General features: G+C 33.8%; 1 protein-coding gene across 1 annotated transcript; it reads right to left on the bottom strand.

The window, feature by feature from the left end:
• LOC141720109 (uncharacterized) lies at window positions 1-1131 on the bottom strand. The gene is made up of 2 exons (XM_074522463.1): window positions 860-1131; window positions 1-709 (listed from the first exon to the last, which is right to left on the bottom strand). Exons 1-2 carry the CDS (start codon window positions 1129-1131, stop codon window positions 1-3), a joined length of 981 nt encoding a protein of 326 aa, XP_074378564.1.
• Window positions 1132-21841: the final 20710 nt, after the last annotated feature.

The following is a 21841-nucleotide window of genomic DNA, read 5'->3' as shown; positions in this document are numbered from 1 at the left end:
CTATCTCCAATGGCCTCCTGGCTCTCCATGATTTTCCAACGGGAAAACTTTGTCTGTGTTGTTTCCCCTTGACACATGCTTCACACAAATTTCTGGTTCATTGATTTCTGGCAAGCCATCCACCATCTTTGTCTTTGACAATAATTTCAAGCCAGAAAATCCAAGATGACCATATCTTAAATGCCATAACCACGAGTCATTTTTAATGACTGATTTCAAGCACTTTTGCACTTTCGTCTGCATATCAAGTGTGAACAGGCAATTCTTTGACATCTCTACATCTGCAATTAATTCTCGAACCTGATTTCTGATGATGAGAGAATTATCCTGCATCTGAATATTATACCCTTTCTCCACAAGTTGGCCAAGACTGATGATATTATTTTTCAAAGCAGGTATATAATAAACATAATTTATATACTTTTTCTCATCATTCTTTGACATAATCGTAATTGTACCTTTTTCTTTGACCGGAATCTTTAATGAGTCACCAAAAGTAACTTCTCCGCTGATGGTCTCATCTATCTCCATAAATAAATATTTATGGCTAGTCATGTGATTGGTAGCCCCTGAGTCAAGATACCAAACATTCTTCTTGCTCTCCTCGTCTCCTTTATAAATGAGGAACATAGCAGTGCCAACGTCTTTATCTTCTTTTGCTGCAGTAAAGTGACTCCTTTCTTCCACTTTTGGTGCTCTACACTCATAACTGAAGTGACCAAATTCATTACAATTATAACATTGAAATTGAGACTTGTCACCTCGTTGTTAAAATCTGCCTCTTCCACGGCCTCTGAAATTTTGACTACGACCAGATGGTTGAAAAACTTCAGAATTCTGGCCTCGGTTGAAAGACTGCCTTCCTCGTCCTCGTCCACCTCGGTAGCCACCACGATAGCCACCTTTGCCACGTACAGAACTGCTAGTCCCAGAACTGTCACCAATGGACACCTTACTTTGCAACGCCTTTTCCAAGTGGCTTGCATCATCATACTGGTTCATTCGCTGCTTGTGAGCTTGAAGTGAACCTACGAGTTCATCAATGGAAATTGTGGACAAGTCCTTTGACTCCTCGATAGAAGTACCAACGTAATTAAATTTCCTTGTCAACGAACGGAGTAATTTTTCCATCACCCGAACATCGTCGAGACTTTCACCATTTCTTTACATCTCGTTTGTTACCGTTTTCAAACGCGTAACAAATTCACCAATATTTTCAGAACTCTTCATCTTTAAATTTTTGAACTCTCCGCGTAGCACCTAGAGCCGCACCTTTTTAACTTTTTCAACTCCTTGGAATGATTTTTGCAAAATCTCCCACGCTTCTTTTGCCGTTTTTGCTTCAGAAATTTTTTCAAAGGTTGATTCATCAACACCTTGAAAAATTATGTATAACGCCTTTTTATCTTTTTTCCGGATCTCCTTTAACACCGTCTTCTCGGCATTTGGAAGTGCTGCTTCAGCGGCTGCATCAGCGGGCTCGTTGAACCCATTTTCGACAATTTCCCAATTATCGTAAGAACCGAGTAACACCTTCATTTGAATACTCCAATTCCCGTAATTTATTGCCGTCAACTTTGGAATTTGCGGTTGTATCATGCTCGCCATTTTTCAGAAACGTGACCTTGGCTCGGATACCACTTGTTGGAAACGTGAATGGACTCACTCTAATATTTAAAACACCTGTTGCTATGTATGTATAATTATTTTCGATAATAAAACACACAAAGCACACTCTTTATATATAAATAAAAACTACAGCTTTTGTTTTGTTTACAACACCAAGGCTACGGCCTTGTTTCTTTCTTTTAAGAGCTATGGCTCTTTTCACTACAACAAAAATTACTAAAATCCACCATCAAATATCGGTGAAATTTAGCTATAATCGACCATATCCGGTGGATTTTAGTATAAAATCGACCGAAGCATGTTGGTGGCTTTTAAGAGGGTGGATTTTAAGTTTTCGGTGGAATTTATATAAAATCCACCGAATCTTTGGTCGCTTTTATAAAATTTAAAATTTGAAATTCAAAATTTTGTGAAAATTGGAATCTCCCGCCCGTGAATAAATTGCACCACAATCGGTCGATTTTAACATAAAAAGTTTCAAAAAAACCACCCCCACCCATTAATGGTGCAACCGTCGGCTACCACCCGGAAAAAATTCCGGCAACTCCATATCTCATCATTTTAAGAGGCTGAAAGCTTCATATGGAGAGAATGAAAGCTTCATATTTTAAGAGGCTATTAAAATTGGTTCTTTAGTGGTTTGTTTGTTTGTTCTCGTAAGTGCCTGGAGGAACACACAGACACTTAACACAGCATTTCTGGCAAAAAAACATGCAAGGCTTCCTGTGTGATGTTGTTGAGCATCTGTAAGAACGCCTCGGTTTGCAGTCTCCCGGATGCAGCCTATTTTATCCCTGCATCAAAACACAACCAATTTCTTAACAGCAAAATCATGATTTCAAAAAAAAAATTATGTTCCTAAACTACACAACTGATGACGTTGAACTATCATTAGCAGTACATACCTCGACAATGTTGAATGATGGAACCAAAAAAAGCAACGACAATAGCAACAAGTCTCGTCCAGCTGCCATTTAACCAACTGTTAAAGTTTTGTGTTTTGTGTCCAGCTGTCTTACATGAATATTATATGTATGTATAAAGGTAAATATAGGTAAATTAAATTATTTTAAACTTATTGTTAACATAAAAGTCACCGAATTCGGTTGTTTTTGTTGTTTCAAATATTTGTAATTTTTGAAGGGAAATTTCCCGTCTATATTACTGAATTTAATAAAAATAAAAGTATAATTAAAATTAAATTCCACCGATTAAAAGTGACCGACAATAAATTCCACCGATTAAAAGCAGCCGAACTTAAATTCCACCGCACGCGGTGGATTTTATTCATTCATCAACGAAAATTCTAGTTGACTTTAAATTCCACTGAAATCGGTGGAATTTGATGTCGGTGGCTTTTAATTGGTGGAATTTATTTATTTTTGTTGTAGTGTTTCTTCTCTCTGATGTTTTCAAACTTTTTTTTAGCTCAATGATAAAACCCAGCCTTTAATTTTAACATCTGTTGCATACCAACGCCATACAATTCCCTTATTCTTAGGAAGACTTCTGTATATTTCTTATGTGAGTAGTTGACCATGCATACATAACAAATTATTGCACCGAGCTGCCTACCATTTTTCCTGGATGAAGATTTGCACTACATTTATTCTTTTGTTTCATTCATTACCTATGCATCTGGAAGAGTTTGACATTATTACATTTTCATTGGGGGAATCCATAAATCCTCCGGGGGAAATAACTGAGAGGTAATGCAATCAAAGACATAAACATATGGAGGAAAACACTCCAGGTACTCCTCGAATGCACTACAAATGGGTATATTCTCATCAACATACTTATGCTTCTCATAGTCATCATCGTATAAGGTTAAACCTACCAAGTGTGCCTTGTAGGACAAGGAACCACCCATGAAATACAATTTGGAGCCAACATTAACAAATGACATACCTGATGGATAAAACATGTCTTTACTGTTATAGAAAGTATAAACCGGCTTGATCAACGGAAGGTCAAGTTCTAGGTTAGGGTTTTGTGGAGGAAGACAACTTGGATTTCCATGAAGGTTAGATTGGTGACCAAGTCCTTTTGTCATAAGTTTTTAGTCACTGAAATTTGTTGCAGTGTCATACTTGTCACGGTCCATCTCAATTTTGTATAGCACAGAAACTATGGTATACAAATCTCCTCTAATATTCTTGAATCCTACAAGCGGATCCACCGCATGGACATATATGTTCAGATTATGGCCTCGCTTCTTTTCCATCTTCTTCGCGATTACAATCTGTGGGGGCGCTGTATTTTGTAGATATGTTTGTGAATTGTGAATAATCTCTTTCTCTCTTCCTGTGTATATTTTATGAGTAGTGCTAGATACACAAAAATACTTACAAAATGACAAGGCAGTAATTTAATCAGTCATATTATCATGAATGCAGGGGTCTATTTATATTTAATTAGCCAATAGAGATCTGACACGTTAGAGCATCTCCAACCATAATAGCTAAAATGGTTAGCTAAATCATCATCATCTAAAATTTTGTTGAATCTGTAAGGTTATTTGCTCTCGTGGTATTAGCTATATTGATTAGCTAAATTCAACAATAATATGTTATATGTATTTTCAAATTAAATATTTAATTAAATACAAGTAAAAATAAAAAATTTATTTAATGAAAATATATTGAATATATATTTATATAATTATAAAAGACACTTATATGTGTTAAAAAATATATACTTATATGTATAATAAAATTTTATATCTAAATTTATATTACATTTTATTATATTAGATTAGATTTATTAATATTTTTGTAATTATGTAATATTTATTAATATAATTAATAAAATTGGTCAATAAAAAAATTATATTTTGACACTTAATATAACATAAAGTTAAAATATTAAATATGAAATAAAAATTTTAACATATATATATGTTAGGTCACACAACACTGTAGAAGGGGGTTGAATACAGTGTTTTACACAATCAAATCGACTTAACACAAGTATGTAACAAAGATCAAGTATATTGAATAAACTCTGTTACAATAAGAACTGTTGTTCTCTTTTTAAAAGCAAGATTTTCAGAAGTTAATCTTTCACATGTTAAAGTTTGATCTCTATAACTAATAAACATGGTTTTAAGATATAATCTAAACTCGGTAATATCATCAGTATGAAAGGCATAAGTTGTTTGAGGTACCTTTAGTTCAGCAGTGTCAGTACTGCTATCAGCATTTGCCATCAAGGCATAGTTCACCTCATCTTCAGAATCTGAAGTGTATGTCCAGCTTTTCTTCTTTGTGACAAGTGTCTTGCCTTTGTCACCTTTTCTCTTCTTGCAGTCAGGAGATATGTGGCCTTTTTCACCACAATTGTAGCATTTAACATTTTAGTTATCTCCTCTGTCAGACTTTCCTCCTTTGCCTTCAGATTTTCTGAAACCCTTCATATCAGAACTTCAACCTTTCCTGGAAAACTTCTTCCCCTTTCTGAATTTCCTGTAGGCAATCTTTTTGTGATACCCTTCACCATAAGAGCACACAATTTCATCATCTCTGTATCATCATCCATTTCAAATAAGCTTTCAGTTTCTGAATCATCATCATCAGAATATGATGACTCTGAATCAGACTTTATGCTGAGAGCCTTTTCTTTGCCCTTCTTTGAGACAGCAACTTTAGGAGATTCCTCCTCAGCTTTAAGAGCAACTATCCTTGACTTTCTCCCATGTCTCTTGCTCCTTTGATCCATCTCAAGTTCATAAGTCTTGAGCATAAGATAAATTTCATCAAGAGTAGTTTCATCAAGAGCATATTTGTCTCTTTTGGTAGTAGACTTCAAATCCCAATTTTCAGGAAGAGCTAAAAGGAATTTTAGATTTGAATCTTCAAGATCGTATTCTTTGTCCACAAGTGACAGATCATTCAAGAGTTTGACAAACCTGTCATATAATTCAGTTAATGACTCATCAGCTTTTGAGTCAAAGTGCTCATACTCTTGAGTGAGTATAGTCCTCCTGTTCTTCTTGATTGCATCAGTTCCCTGACACCTTGTTTCCAAAGCATCCCATATCTCCTTTGCAGTTTTGCAATTAATTACCCTGTTTGACATGACATTATCAATGGCACTATGCAGCAAATGCCTTACCCTTGCATCCTTAGCAATAGATGAGATATCTTCAGCTGTATACTCACTTTTCTCCTTGGGTATGGTCTTTGCTGGTTGATCAGCAACTACAACAGAGAGCTTGGTAGGCATATGTGGTCCTTCATTAATTCTGTCAAGGTATTCTGGATCTGTAGCTTCCAGAAATATAGCCATCTTCACTTTCCATATGGGATACTCAGTATGTCTCAATATGGGAACCCTAATAGTCTCATATCGACTGTGGGTTTGGGTGTTTTGAGTTTCTTGAGTTTTGGTGGGCTTGGTTGGAGTTTGTGTTTCTTCAGACATGATTGTTTGGATCTTTACTGTATGTGTGTTAACAGTTATGCTCTGATACCACTTGTAATTATGCCATCACTGTCAGTTTTGTTTCTGAACACTCATTTTGTACCAACAACTGATCTGTTCTTTGGTCTTGGCACTAGGGTCCAGACTTTATTTCTTTCAAATTCATTTAACTCTTCCTGAATTGCTTGCACCCAATCAGCATCTTGAAGAGCTTCATCCACTTTCTTTGGTTCAGACTGAGATAGAAAGGAATGATAAAGACATTCATTTGAAGTTGCAGTTCTAGTTCTGACATCTGCTTCAGGATCTCCAATTATTAAGTCAGGTGTATGTGCTTTAGTCCACTTCCTTGCAGATGGAAGTTGATCTCTAGAACTGGATCCTCCCCTGTGATCCATGCTATCTCCATCAGCATTTTCTGATGCTCCCCTGTAGTTATGCTCTCTGAGACTTCATAATTTGAGTTGGATCCATCAGGATTTGAAGAATCAGAGTTTCCAGAATTATCAGAATTTGGCTCATTAGAACTTGATGAATCAGAACTTGAAGAGCCAGTGACAGGTTCTGATGCTTCTTGAGAGTCTTGAGTTGTGGTAGGATCTGTAGCTTGCTCCCCCTGAACAGGTGCATTTTCCTTTGGAGTAGTTACCACAGTTTCAATGACATCAGAATTTAACCCGTCAGAACTTACAGGATCAGGATTTAAGTCATCAGAATTTACAGAATCAGAATTTACATCTTCATTTTCAAATCTCAGCTGATCATGATCATTGAAATTTTCAAGTCCAGTAATCTTCTTATCATCAAAAGACACATTGATAGATTCCATGATAACCCTTGTTCTTAAATTGTAGACTCTGAAGGATTTTGTGGAAAGTGGATATCCAACAAAAATTCATTCATCAGTTTTTAGATCAAACTTTGACAGCTGTTCAGGATGAGTCTTAAGAACAAAACACTTGCAACCAAATACATGAAAGTATTTCAGATTTGGCATCTTTTTCTTCACCATCTCATATGGTATTTTTCCATGCTTGTTGATCAGTGTAGCATTCTATGTAAAACAAGCAGTCTGCACAGCTTCGGCCCAAAAGTAGGTTGGCAGCTTTGCTTCATCAAGCATAGTTCGTGCAGCTTCAATGAGAGCCCTGTTCTTTCTTTCTACAACTCCATTTTGTTGTGGAGTTCCAAGTGCAGAAAATTCCTATTTAATTCCATGCTCTTTGCAGAACTCTTCCATAATTGAATTCTTGAACTCAGTGCCATTATCACTCCTTATGATTTTAACAGAATCTTTGACCAATTTATCCAGTTATTTGACATGATCAGTTAGAGTAGATACAGTTTCAGTCTTCTTGTGCAAGAAATACACCCAAGTGTATCTTGTGAACTCATCCACTATAACCATAGCATATTTCTTCTTTGCAATGGACATGACATTTACTGGATCAAATAGATCAACATGTAGTAAGTGATAAGGCTCAAGAATTGAGGATTCAGTTTTGCTCTTGAATGAAGATTTTCTTTGTTTTGCCTTTTGACATGAATCACAAAGGCCATCAGGAGCAAATACTGATTTTGGCAGTCCTCTCACAAGATCTTTCTTTACAAGCTCATTTATATTGTTGAAATTTAAATGAGAGATTTTCTTGTGCCAATTCCAGCTTTTTTCAATTGATGCTCTACTCAAAAGACAGATTGCAGAACCATCAGAACTTGTTGAAAGTCTGGCTTTATAAATGTACCATGCCTGTAACCTTTCGGAACCACTTTTCCAGTAGAATTGCTTATAACTTCACAGTGTTCTTCAAAGAAGTCCACATGATAACCTATGTCACAGATTTGACTCACACTTAGCAGATTGTGTTTAAGTCCTGAGACAAGAGCTACTGAATCAATGATGACATTTCCAAGATTGATCTTGCCATATCCCAGAGTTTTTCTCATGTTACCATCTCCATAAGAAACTCCTGGGTCAGATTTCTCTATAAAGTCTGATAGCAGGGCTTTATTTCCAGTCATATGTCCTAAACATCCACTGTCAAGAACTAGGATGTTTTTCCTGTTGCCCTGCAATCATAAAAACCACTATTGGTTAGTTTTAAGGATCCGGACTTGCTTGGATCCTTTGGCCTTATTAAGTTTGTTAGCATTTGCAGCGGTTTTAGTTTCAGAGTTTATGCTAACATGCTGTTTATCAGAATTTACAGTATCAGACTTTGCATCAGAACTTACACTAGAAGGAATAATGTTAACTTTCTTTAAAGAAGGTTTTATTTGATAATAATCATAGTACAAACTATGATATTCCTTACAAGTATAAATGGAATGACATAAACTACCACAATGAAAACAAGGATTTTGTGGTTTAAACCTAACAGACTGACTCTTAACTCCTGATTTAGGGGGTAAAGAGTTTATATCCTTATTCTTCCTGTAAAAAGAAGCAAGATGCTTAGAATTTCCACAGTTATAACATTTCTTTCTAGGAGCATTAGGAACAGGCATATAATTATTGCTTTTATTCACACCTTCCTTTCCATTCCTATTTTTCCTAGCTGCCTTGACCTTGTTTACATTCTTGATCTCTTTCAGCTTATGCTTAAGCTGCTTCTTCGTCATTAAGCCTATGTTAACTTCAGTTGTTTTATCCTGTTTTAATTTGTCAGAAGTAGACTTTTCTTTGACTTCTGTCCTAGACACATTCATCTTTTCAGAATCAGACTTTACAGTTTTTGCTACAAACTTAACATGATTTACCTTGGGCTTAACAGTCTGTTTAACAATAATTGGCTCAATTTGCACAGTTTCTTTCTGGACCCTAGTGCCAAGACCAAAGAACAGATCTATTGTTGGTACTAAATGGGTGTTCAGAAATAAAACTGACGGTGATGGCATAATTACAAGGAATAAAGCAAGGCTGGTTGCTAAAGGTTACTCTCAACAGGAGGGTATTGATTATGATGAAACATTTGCACCGGTTGCTAGATTAGAAGCCATAAGAATCTTTTTGGCTTATACTGCTCATAAAAAGTTCAAAGTCTTTCAAATGGATGTGAAAAGTGCTTTTCTCAATGAAGAATTGGAGGAAGAGTTATATGTTGAACAACCTCCAGGTTTTGTAGATCCTAAATTTTCCAATCATGTCTACAGGCTTGACAAAGCACTTTATGGCCTTAAGCAAGCTCCAAGAGCATGGTATGAGACTTTAGCTCAATTTCTTCTGAAAAGTGGATTTAACAGAGGCACAATTGACAAGACTTTATTCTACCTCAACCATGGAAAGGACTTACTTCTGGTACAGATATATGTTGATGATATCATTTTTGGCTCTACAAATACAAAGCTTTCTGAAAGATTTTCCAAGCTAATGCAGTCAAGATATCAAATGAGTATGATGGGAGAGTTGAGTTATTTTCTGGGACTTCAAGTCAAACAAACTGAAGATGGTACTTTCATCAGTCAATCCAAGTACACCAGAAATCTACTCAAGAAATTTGGAATGCAAGACAGTTCTACTGCTTCAACTCTCATGGCCACTGCAACCAAGTTAGATAAAGATACTGGTTCATCAGTAGATATTACTAACTACAGAGGTATGATTGGCTCTTTACTCTATTTAACTGCAGGTAGACGTGATATCATGTATGCTACCTGTCTTTGTGCAAGATTTCAGGCTGATCCAAGAGAACCTCATCTAATAGATGTGAAAAGAATTTTCAAGTACCTGATAAGTGGCATTTTATACCACTTAGAACGTCTTAAATTGTCTTAAATTGGTGTCTTGAAATCAAGTATTTTGTGTATTTGATGCGTTTTTCTAGTGTTTATGCATTTCAGGGTTTTAGTTGCATTTCGGGGGAGGAATCATCAAGAATAAGCCTTGGCATGTGTTCACCATTGCGAGAGGAAAGGAATGGGCAGATTACGGCGAAGAAACGGAGCAAGCTTGGAATTTTTCCAGTAGGGTCCCTGCTGAGCGGCCGCGCAGGGACGGGAATTTTGCTGAATTATTTTAGACTTCTACTTATGTTTAGCTTCCAACTTCTATGTAATCTGAGTTTTATGGGACTATTATATAAGTAGATTTGAGACGTTTTCACAGAGAGAATTGAAAGTATTAAGAAGGTTTACGTTTTAGTTTGTGTTTTACGCAAGGAGCGAAGGAGATAAGGAAGAAGACCGATTTAGCACACAGCAACGAAGAGGAAGCATATTTTCTTGTGATTCTTGTTTCGTTGTATTGTTGGATGCTAGTTTTCTTGCTTTGAACTTATTTACTCTTGTGACGTACTTTGTTTTAATATAATTAGTTTAGTTATTATTTTCTTGTGTTGTTTATCATGATTTCATATGAACCCATGAAGGCGATAAGTTCTATTATGGGCTAATCGTGATCGTGGGGTTGCAATGGATTTATTATGGAATTCTTTAGTTAATTGTTTAATACTTTAGTGTGTGATGATTGTTTGATATCTAGTATTGGTTGTGCGTATTCGTCTTATGTGCGTCGCGAACATATAAGATAGGGTGTTAATCTTTTGTGAAGCGACGGTGGATCTTGAGATTTAGAACTTGCCATGCTAGCATAGGTTCATGTACGTTATGCATGATTAGTGGGTAACTCTAACAGTTTTATTTGCCCTATGTAATCAAAAAGGAATAACTTGTGCTTAAATCGTTGTGTTGTCAATTTCTGTAGACATATAGGAACTCAACATAATTGATGACTATTCAACTTCTATCTTAATTGTGGATGCTTGGTAGAATGGTATTAGTACAATGAAAGTTGGCTTTTATCAGTTTCGTGTTATTCGATTAATATCATCACTGTCACATGCTAAAGGTAATAACAATGGCTATAGAAGGAAGTAATAATGAAGTTGTGATCTCATGAGTGTTTTATTATTGATAAATTGAAGTGTTAGTTAAGTGGTTAATTAAGTAGTTAATTATAGTTAATATTTAATCGATAATTTTAAGTGTTAGTGTCTTAACTTTGAGAAGTAATCATACATTGGTGAGTGAGTTTAATTAGACAATAATTTAGTCTGAGTCTCTGAGGAAACGAACTAGAAAGTATTCTATATTACTTGCGAACGCGTATACTTGCGTGGATATTAGTGCGTGTGTTGTCGCCCTAACAGTACCTCAAGGGTACAGCTGATCTAGGATTGTGGTATCCTAGAGAAACAGATTTTAAGCTAATAGGTTACTCAGATGCAGATTTTGTAGGATGCAAAATAGACAGGAAAAGCACTAGTGGAAGCTGCCAATTTCTTGGAGGCAGATTGGTTTCTTGGTTTAGCAAGAAACAGAAATCAATCTCCACATCAACTGCAGAAGCAGAATATATTGCTGCAGGAAGCTGTTGTGCACAGATTCTTTGGATGAAGAATCAGTTACTGGACTATGGGTTAGAATTTTCTAAAATACCCATTTACTGTGATAATCAAAGTGCTATTGCTATGACAGGTAATCCAGTTCAACACTCAATGATAAAGCACATCAGTATTAGGTACCATTTCATAAGGGAACATGTAATGGAAGGTACAGTGAAATTGCATTTTGTTCCAACAGATCAACAACTAGCAGATATCTTCACAAAACCACTCTGTGAAGCTACTTTTACAAGACTGGTAAATGAACTTGGAATGGTTTCAGGTTCTTTTTCTAAATCTACTTAGTTTTTGTTCTCATGCATCAGACTTTATGATCAGCGTTTACAGATTGTCTTATCTTCATGAAATATGTGCTTAAATTGTAATATATTAAATGCTGATTGTTATCTGATGTGATTCTATATACTCTGATAGTGATTTGAATGTTCTATGACTATTCAATCCAATGAGAATAATTGTGCTAGATGCTGACATTCCCATGTTTGAATTAGTTGTTTATGTGAAAACTCATTAACACAAGCAAATTCTGATTTAGAGCTTAGTCAAATTTACTTTGTGTATCTTATTACTAAGTCACAAACTAGATTCTTGCTTCTTATCTGTCAAATTCTGATGTCAGTAAATCTTAAGGATGAACCACATGCTTGATAAGCCTCACTTATCTAAAGAAAAGAAAAGAAAAGAAAATTGAATTCAGGTACTCCTTTGAGATCTAGAATAAATATGTGGAAGGGAAGACCCAAGTGCATTGTTGGTATTAAGTGATATGCATTAGAAAAGCAAATAAATTTTTTCTTGGTGACTTTTCACATTCTCTGATTACTGGAGAAATACTCTGATAATAGCATAAATTCTTATAGCAGTCGTGACTCACTTACACTGAGAAGCCACTATGAAAAAGAATGTTAAAAGATGCATAAAATGGGCACAAACAGTTGAGGTGGACTCTTGTATAAATTTGTTCTATAGTAGACTTCATAATAAATGACAGATTTTAAGCATTTTTCTTAGTCGTGCCTTATTTCTAAGATGTACTGAAGTTGATCAGACTTTAATCTTTATCTGATATTTTGCTAAATGCACACACTCTCACTCCATATGAATGATAAAAATTACAGTGCTGATTAAGTTATTTTAGATAAACAGTTAAGTGTCATTTGCATAAATTATGAGGACAAATTCTGATGGAAATTCTGATGATTAAACTCTGAAGAAAATAAGTCAGTATTTGTATGAAGAATCACAGATACAAACATTCACTTTTGAGTAAAGAAGCCATGTTCTGATGACTGTTAAGATCTGATAATAGTCAAGTTCTGATATTAAATCCTGATGGAAACTCTGATGCTTACGTGGCATTATTTGTCACTTGACTTATTTGTGGTAAATACTATAATGGTCATATTTAATCAGAATTTAATTAAGAGAGATAAAAACAAGAATAATCATTTGTTTAGTGGGAAACGTGTTTGCCTTGTAAAACTGCATGTGCACAGTAATTATTGTTTATTTCCCGTGCCCGCTAACCACTGCTTTAACTATTTACTGGCTGCCAGGTGTCTAAAGTATGTTCTGCTTCAATCATAACTGTTATCACGTGGGTTGTATAAATAAGAGAGTTAAAAGATTTTCTAATCTTTTACCTACTTTTATTATTCTCTCATCTTTTTTATTTTCTCTCACCCACTAATATTCTCTAAAGCGGTTTTTTTTACAGGCATTTTCACAAACACCTTTCACGCACTCTATTTTCTCACTTATTTTCTTACAGAAATGGCACCAAAAGATATCATTTTCAATGGAGCTAAATTTGTTCCCAACAACTACTTACCTATTCTTAGCAAGGGTGAAGCTCCATCAGAACTTCACTTTACTCAGGACTTCCTTGCTCATTATGATATTGGGTATGCTTTGACCCAACCTGAAGTAATCTCTGGAACTCAAGTGCTGGAGTTTTGGAGAAGTGGCATGTATGATGATGGAGGTGTTACTGGGTCCCCTAGTCTTATCTTCACAACTGGGGAGGATGAACTATGGCTACAGTTCACAAAGCACTGCAATTACCTGAGAACTGCACTTATTCAACTGTTGAGGAGCCAGTTCTTCAACAGCTAATGGCTAATCTGGGATATGAGAAGAGTTTGGCAAAGCTGGGTCAGTTGAAGAGACCTCACATAAGGAGGGAATGGAGCTTCTTCTTCGACTGCATTACAAAGGCTTTTGCTAACAAATGTTCTAATTTTGATGCAATCCCAATTCTCAGTCAACAAATCGGGTATGATCTCATTAATCAAACTCATTTTGATTATGCAAGTGCTATTTTAGGCTTTATTGGGGATAGAATGACATAAAATAGAAACACAATTTACTTTGCTCGATTCTGTCAGCTTATTTATAGTTTTTGTTGCTCTGACAAACCCCAACTAGCTAGTCAATCACTTCCACCATTCAAACTAGCTAAAAGAGCTTTTAATGACTTATTATCTACTGATAATAAGAAGGCTGTTTTGAGACCCCTCCAAATTCCCATATCTGTCAAACAAGCCTTGATAAACTATAATCCGGTCAAATACACTGCACTATATCCTGATGTCCAGCCATCTGAACCTCAACCATCAGCACCTACCACTACTACACAAATACCTCAAACATCTCAACCTCAACCATCAGCACATACCATCAGACCTTCATCTTCCAGGCCAAAAAGGGAAAAATTTGTTCCTAAATCTCCAATAAAGAGAAGAAGGATGATTCTCAGGGATGAATCTGATAGTGAAGAGAATGTAATTGAAGCACAGGTTTATGCATCAGAACCTGTGACTAGTGAAGCTGAAAATGTCAATTTTCAGAAAGAAACAGAAGCTGAAGGGTCACCCCAACAGATAAATGATGAAGCTCAAAGTTCTGATACTTTGAAGAGGAAGAGAACTGCTAGTTCTGATGCTAAATCAACTCCTTCATTGGCAAGGAGATTCAAGAAAATGAGGGCAAGAAGGCATATGGCTAAGCCTCTATCTGAGGATACTAATGAAGCTGAGGAAGGGGATCAGGAATCTCTGATCTCATCAGAACCTGTTGTAATTGAAGTATTGCCATCCCCTACTCAAGCTCAAGATACCGTGCTAACACCTCATGTCTCTCCTGTTAAAGCTACAGATAATGCTGAAGAACAAGACACAAATTCTGAAATAGATATTCATAATCTAAATATTCCTACTGTTCTTTATCTGGAAGCTCCTAGAGCAGCTCAGACATCACCAACTCATTCTCCAATCTTAAATACTGAGATACCATCTACACCAACAAGACCAATACTGGAGATAAATTCTGATGATCAGAATTTAGAAGAGGTAGTTCCTGAATCTCCAGTTGTCTCACACACTTTAGTGCTATCAGAAGATACTGAGTCTTCTTCAAGTTCTGAAGATAGTATTCATGTTGAGACTCCAGCTCCTATTCTGAGAAAGGAAGCATTGGTTAAGAAATTTGTTGAAAATGATGCACCTATTCCTTGGGAGGATACTCACAGAGCACATTGCTAAAGCTGATGAGATTGTGACAAATTCTGATATCAAGACACAACTCAAGATCACTGCTCTATCTACCAAGAACCTTCAAGGTCTACACTCTCAATCTCAAGTAAAGGCTGATACACTACAAGAATCATTTAACAAGCTAGATATGCAAATCAAGCTTGACAAGACAAGGATTATCAGACCTACACTTGAAAAAGTAGAAGTAATTGAGAAAACTCAAGAGAAGCAACATGCTCAAATTACTGAGGTTCTGGCAAATCAAGCTTCTCAACAGGCTCAATTGAATGAAATTCAAACTTCAGTAGAACTTCTTCTCTCTCTCCTACTACCTGATGATGCCAAAAAGGGGGAGAAAATAGTTAAGTCCAAATACTCTAATGATCAAGTACTGAAGAAGAAAGATGATGAAACTGATGACCATGGAAACCCTAGCAAGGGTAGAGGTCAAGTTCAAAGTAAAAGGCAAAGCAGCAAGGTTTCTTCTGGGAAACTAATCTCTGATGCAAGCAAATCTTCTATTCAAAAGAAGACAAGTTCTAAAGCTGCTCAAATTCAAAATCTGATAGCAAGTACTGAAACTCAAAATCTGATATCAAGTTCTGATGAGCAAAGTCTGATGACCAAGCCTGATGTTCTGATACAAGGTGGAAGTCAAGATTCTCAAAAGTTCATGCAAACTCTGAAGCTCAAGGGAAAGCAGACTACAGTCTACTACAAAGATCCCAAGATTCAGACACTTGATGAGGAAATTGCAAGAAGATTATTTCTGAAGCATAATCCTGGAATGGATTTTGAAAATCTCAAGGAGGAAGAAGCTAGGTTTAAAGCTGAAAAGACAAATCTAAAGCCAAAAGCTTATGTTGCAAAGAAACCTCCAAGGCCTAAAGAGAAAGGCATTGTGATCAAAGAGAAGTCAAATTCTGAGGGTTCAAAGCCCATGACAAGATCACAGATTAATCCCAAAGATAAAGGGAAAGGGAAAGTTGATGAACCAATAAAGTCACAGGAGATGAAAATTCCTCAAATCCTGATGAAATCTGTTTGCAAGATGGTTCAAGTTACTGATGATACACTTGCTGAAGATGAATCTCTTCAAACTCTAAAAAGAAGGAAGATTTCTGAAGAATCAAGGACAACCTCTGACAAAGCTCAAGTTATTTAGAGTGAGAAACAACAAGCTACTGAAGAAGCAGCAAGTTCTGATAAAGTCAATAAATCAACCACTGACAATGCTCAAGTTGATTTAGACAAGATGAAAGTAGCTGACAAAAAGAAACTTCTATGGAAGAATGTCAAACCATCAGATCTAAAGAAAAGCCGATTGTTATCTGATTTCATGACTTTTGGATTGAAAGCCAGAGAAGTAAGGAACAGAGCTGGACTAGGTTCTGATGAAGCTAAGATCAAAACAGGACTTGAAGTTGCTACAAGAGATCCATTCATGTTAACTGACAAACCTCTTGAAGATGTTACACAGAAACACCTTGATAAGGTTATCTCTGTTCAAGTGGTACTGGATGCTCATGACAAGCACAATGTCAAAGAAAATCTGATTCTTTTTCTTGAAGATGGAAGGACATATCAAATGTCAGAATCAGATGTGCTAAACAAGTCACTGAAAGAACTTCAATTCTTTCATTACCTTTTAGAGTTAAAGTCTGATATTACCAGGAGATGGTCAGAATTCATATTAAAGACCATCAGAGATAAAGCAAAAATTTCTAGTTCAAGATTTACAAAATTTATTCTAAATATTGTTGAAGATGATGGAAGTGAAATTTCTATGAAGAAGGATTCTACTAAGCTTGAGGTAATACTGAATGAGAAATGTCTCTGCTATAATGAAGATTATTCTCATTCTAGGGTAATAAGACCGAATGATGGTTTAGAAAGAAACCATATCTCTGCTTTAAGGACTACAATCTACCAGATTGGAAGTCAAGATTAAAAGATGAAGCAAGTCAAGACTCCACTGTCTCAAAACCTGAGGATTAAAGAAGAAAAGCTAATATCAAACTTTGTCAAGAATCACTTTGGATTCAGATTGACTCGGTGAGATTGGTAAAAGATACAAGGACTGTAAGTTATAGTTAGTTATCTAATTAAACTCTTAATGCATTTGTACTTAAATATTTTTGACATCATCAAATCTATTAACTTGTATATTTTGCATAATTTACAAGTTGGGGGAGATTGTTAGATATATTTGAGATGTCATGTCTAATATGATTTGTGTTTAGTTTTCAGAACTTAACAACAGGACAAATTAGAACTTACTGAAATCAGGACTTACTGGAAGTCAGAACTTAATATCAGAACTTAAGGTCATATCAGAACTTAAGTGCGGGAAGACTTTCAGTTAAGGAAGGAAGCTGATTTACAGAAGAGAAGATCTGGACTAAAACAACAGAAGATATGCATGGAAAGAGTTAGAGGACTAGAAGACTTGTATAAGATATCTGATTGATAAATTTTAGGAGACAGAATTATATTTCATATCAATTAGAAGTTATCTTGTAACTGTGTAGTATATAAACACAACTTAGGCTTACACTATATGTGTTATCATTATCCAGAAGATTATACATTGTAACCTAACAGCTCTTAGTGATATTTGTTCATCGATGAGAAAGAACAACAGTTTTTATTGTAACAGAGTTTATTCAATATACTTGATCTTTATTACATACTTGTGTTAAATCGATTTGATTGTGTAAAACACTGTATTCAACCCACCCCATTCTACAGTGTTGTGTGACCTAACAATATATAATATAAATATAATATGAATATATATGTGTATTGATGTGCAAAGTTAGGTTAAAATAAGGTAGAAATTTGACAGAAAGCTGACGTGGATGTTTTAGCTAATGGCTACAGGATCAATAGATTTAGAAGATGGGATACAGGATATCTAAATTTTTTGCTAACAGGTAACATGATTGGAGTAGTATATTTTTTAGCTAATATGTATATATTAGCTAACAGGTGATGATGGTTGTAGATGCTCTTACATTTGTAACCATTTTGACATTTTCTATATATATAAACAACTCTGATATATATGGGCACCTAAAACAGTTTTCGACTTGAATTTAAAAAAAATATTAGAACTTTTTTCCTATCGATATTCGGTTATAACTTAATCAAATATAACGAACTTATAAATTATTATGAAGAAGTATTTACAACTTAGAAGAGACTAGCCAATGAAGTGTTATTGTAGTGGTTGAGCTCTTGAGGTCAACAGTTCGCATACACATGGGTAATTAATTAGCAAAAAAACTTATAAAAGACTAGAATTTTGAGAGTCCAACTCTCATATTGTTATAACACTTCTCCACTTTGAAGTCTTTCCTCCACCTTCTCCTTTGCTCTCCTATACTATTTTGTATCTATCATTTTTTTAATAAAATCAAGATGTAATTCTTTCTGAATCTTTAGTATCCATCAATTTTTTCAATAAACTCAAGATGTAACTCTTTTTGGATAATATTTTTTTACGTATCTTCATTATCTAGATGATCCGATGGTGGATGTGGCAAGAAATCACCTTTCATAATAAAAAAAAAGTATTTATATTTAGAGGCATTTGTTACCCCAATGTGATTTGTTGTAATTAATAGTTTTGAACATTGAGTTACAAATGTCATTTACGCGAAGTTCAATGCTATTATTTTCGCAATTGATATAGGTTGAATCTCTTTTTAAATTAAAGTATTTGGTGAGTGATCGAAAAACAAACCAACTATCTACCTTGTTTTTCTTTCACAATCAAATTTTAATTAACAGTTTGGAGGTTTGTCCCAGTTAAATTTCAATATTTAAATAAATTTTTCATTTGTTCGTCATAAAATAAAATGAATAACAAAACATAAATACTCACATCAATCAATAAAAACATTATGTACTCCCGTGTCACCGACATTGGTAACAATTTTGGTAAATAGTTTGTATACCTAATACTCCCTCCATTCCCACTAAATTTTTACAATGGGAGACGAAGGTTCGAGGTTCAATGTAACTTCCTAACTTATTTTTAATTTTTTTTCTAATGTTCACAATTTTAGACAAAAATAGAAAATTTTAAAAGTAAATCACATAACTATTTTTTTTATAATAAACTTAAAATGCGTGTCATGCATTTGAAAAAAACTATATAGAAATAATTTGGACGGAGGTAGTATTACTTAAGTTAAAATTACTATTGTATATTACATATTGGTTCTTATATATATATATATATAGACAAAAGATCACTGGAGTCCGTATCTTATACTTGGAGTCCTGTTTATAGGATATAATGGACGACTCATATTACATTACAAGTGTATAAAATAAAACCTAAAATTAACTGTATTACTTTACATAGATCAAGTAGTTTATTTTTTTTACTCAATTTTTTATCTATAAAAACTTTTTATTTATGCATAAATACTATTTTTTATCATTTACTCTACATCAAATATATTAAGCTATAACTTTTATTAGGCTAAGTTATGCATTAAAACTCTATTTTTGAATATAATTTTCAAATATTATTTATTTATTTTAAATTATATTTTTTATTTAGAATTTAAAGTACTATACTTTATACATAAAAAATATACAATATGTTCCGCACCCTATTTTTTTAAATATTTCACATAATATTTTATTCTGCAAGTTACATTATATTTATTATTTAGGTTTAAAAGTACTACATGTTATAATTTTAAGTACTACACTCTATTTATAAAGTTCTACGATTTGTTTTGCATTATATTTTTTTAATAGTTTTTTCACATAATATTTTATTGTGCAAATTGCATTATATTTTTTTATTTAGGATTAAAAGTACTAAGTTTTTATTTATGTATAAATACTTTTTTTGTCATTTACTCCACATCAAATATATTACATTATAATTTTTATTAGACTAAGTTATGCATTAAAACTCTATTTTTAAATATATTCTTCACATATATGTGTTCTACATGTTAAATTATATATTTTTTATTTAGATTTTAAAGTACTACATTTTATTTATAAAAAAAATCTACACTAAGTTCTGCACTATATTTTTTCTAATATATTTTTAACATAATTTTTGATTTTGCAAGTTGCATTATATTTTTTATTTAGATTTAAAGTACTACATTTTATAATGTTAAGTACTACACTCTTTATAAAATTTTGCACTATGTTCTTTCTTTCATTTTTTAATATATTTTTTTCACATAATATTTTATTCTGCAAGTTGCATTATATTTTTTATTTATGTTAAAAAGTATTATATTTTATAATTTTAAGTACTACATTTTATTTATAAAGTTCTACAATATGTTCTGAACATTATTTTTTAATATATTTTTTCACATAATATTTTATTCTGCATGTTGCATTATATTTTTTATTTATAACTAAAAGTACTAAATTTTATAATTTGAAGTATTACACTATGTTTATAAAGTTGGACAACTGCAATCTATTTTTTAAAATAACATTTTTACGTATGATTTTAATCATGTTACAATTTAAACTACTTCACTACATTTACAAAGTTCAACACTCTATTTTTTTTAATATATTTTTAACATAATATTTATATACATGTTACATTACATTTTTTACTTAGGTTTATAAGTAATATTAATGATGTCTCTCACTCATTTGTACTCCTGACAAAAATGTAATGGTAGTTATATAGGTATCTAGGTCTCCAAATAATATTGGACCCAACTCTCTCTATATATATATAAGTTTGCTTCAAAAATAAAGATGTATATAAATGTATTTTTTTTTAAAAAAATAGAAGTAAAAATATTATATCTTTGTAAATTATTTTCAAATAGATAGTATTTTTGAAAAAAAATTAAGAAAATAGTGTAACTTTAAAAAACCAAAAAAGGTATCCTCTGATATAGTTCACTACAACAATTTTTAAAATTGTTGCCTAGTAAATCAGATCACACAAATCTTTCTGATAGAGGCGTTGTGCAAGTTATTCGATTTCATATGTAGAACAACTGTTCAAAACGACCGTCTAGTAGAATGATTTGTCTTCAGTTGTTTAATACGTGGATCAGATGCCGCCTTAATAAATAACAGAAAATGAGTGCGTCAACAACGATGAAAAACACTTGTGTGAGCCTATTTTCTTGTTGTGTGGCTACTATCACGGAGAGAATATATAATGGGCATGGGATAATAATTCCATATTAATCCGAATCAATCCCTAAGCTCCCATTTTTGATAAAATTCCAGTTAAAAGCATACAAGTGCTGTGGCCAATTGTGCGGCCTGGCCCGGACCGCACAGACCGCACAACTGGCCATCACAACCTATAATGTGCTTCTCCATGGATATCTGGTAACCATGTAAGTAGAGGTATAATCGGCGATTTGACAACAAAAGCAATAAAAAATCCAATATATAATATTATTTCCAACACCGCGGCATATGAGTGACTAACTAATGTTGCAAAGTACAAATATGGAAACCAGAAGAATGAGGTTTTTATACGTTAGAAAATAGAAACTAACAAGATTATAAGAATTTACAGGCCAAGTATAAACAAAGAAGCGAAGCAACTATATAACCAAAATCTCAATTCGAATCGACGTTTGCGAATTTTCAATTTTAGAATCCGAAGATATATGGTTGAGATTTCAGTTTTATCCGAAAATCAAGCCGAATCGACCATACTCTCCCTTATAACAAATAATCCAAAAGTACGTGGTTTGTATATATAATATCACATACACAACTAGTACATTGTATATATAATATCACCTAAAATGTATATATAATATCACGTACACAACTAGCTAGTACCTTGTATATATAATATCACCTAAAATGTATATA

This window comes from Apium graveolens, chromosome 4 (assembly GCF_009905375.1).
Source record: "Apium graveolens cultivar Ventura chromosome 4, ASM990537v1, whole genome shotgun sequence".
NCBI lineage: Eukaryota > Viridiplantae > Streptophyta > Magnoliopsida > Apiales > Apiaceae > Apium > Apium graveolens.
Note: the sequence above shows the minus strand (reverse complement) of the source record. Positions and strands in the feature narration are given on the sequence as shown.

Bases quoted from the DNA above. Each gene is read 5' to 3' on its own strand.
- LOC141720109 (XM_074522463.1), bottom strand. From the start codon at position 1,131: ATGGAAAAATTACTCCGTTCGTTGACAAGGAAATTTAATTACGTTGGT. The intron at 710-859 runs GCAGTCTTTCAA...TGGTCACTTCAG, and splicing joins GGTGGACGAGGACGAGGAAG to TTATGAGTGTAGAGCACCAA.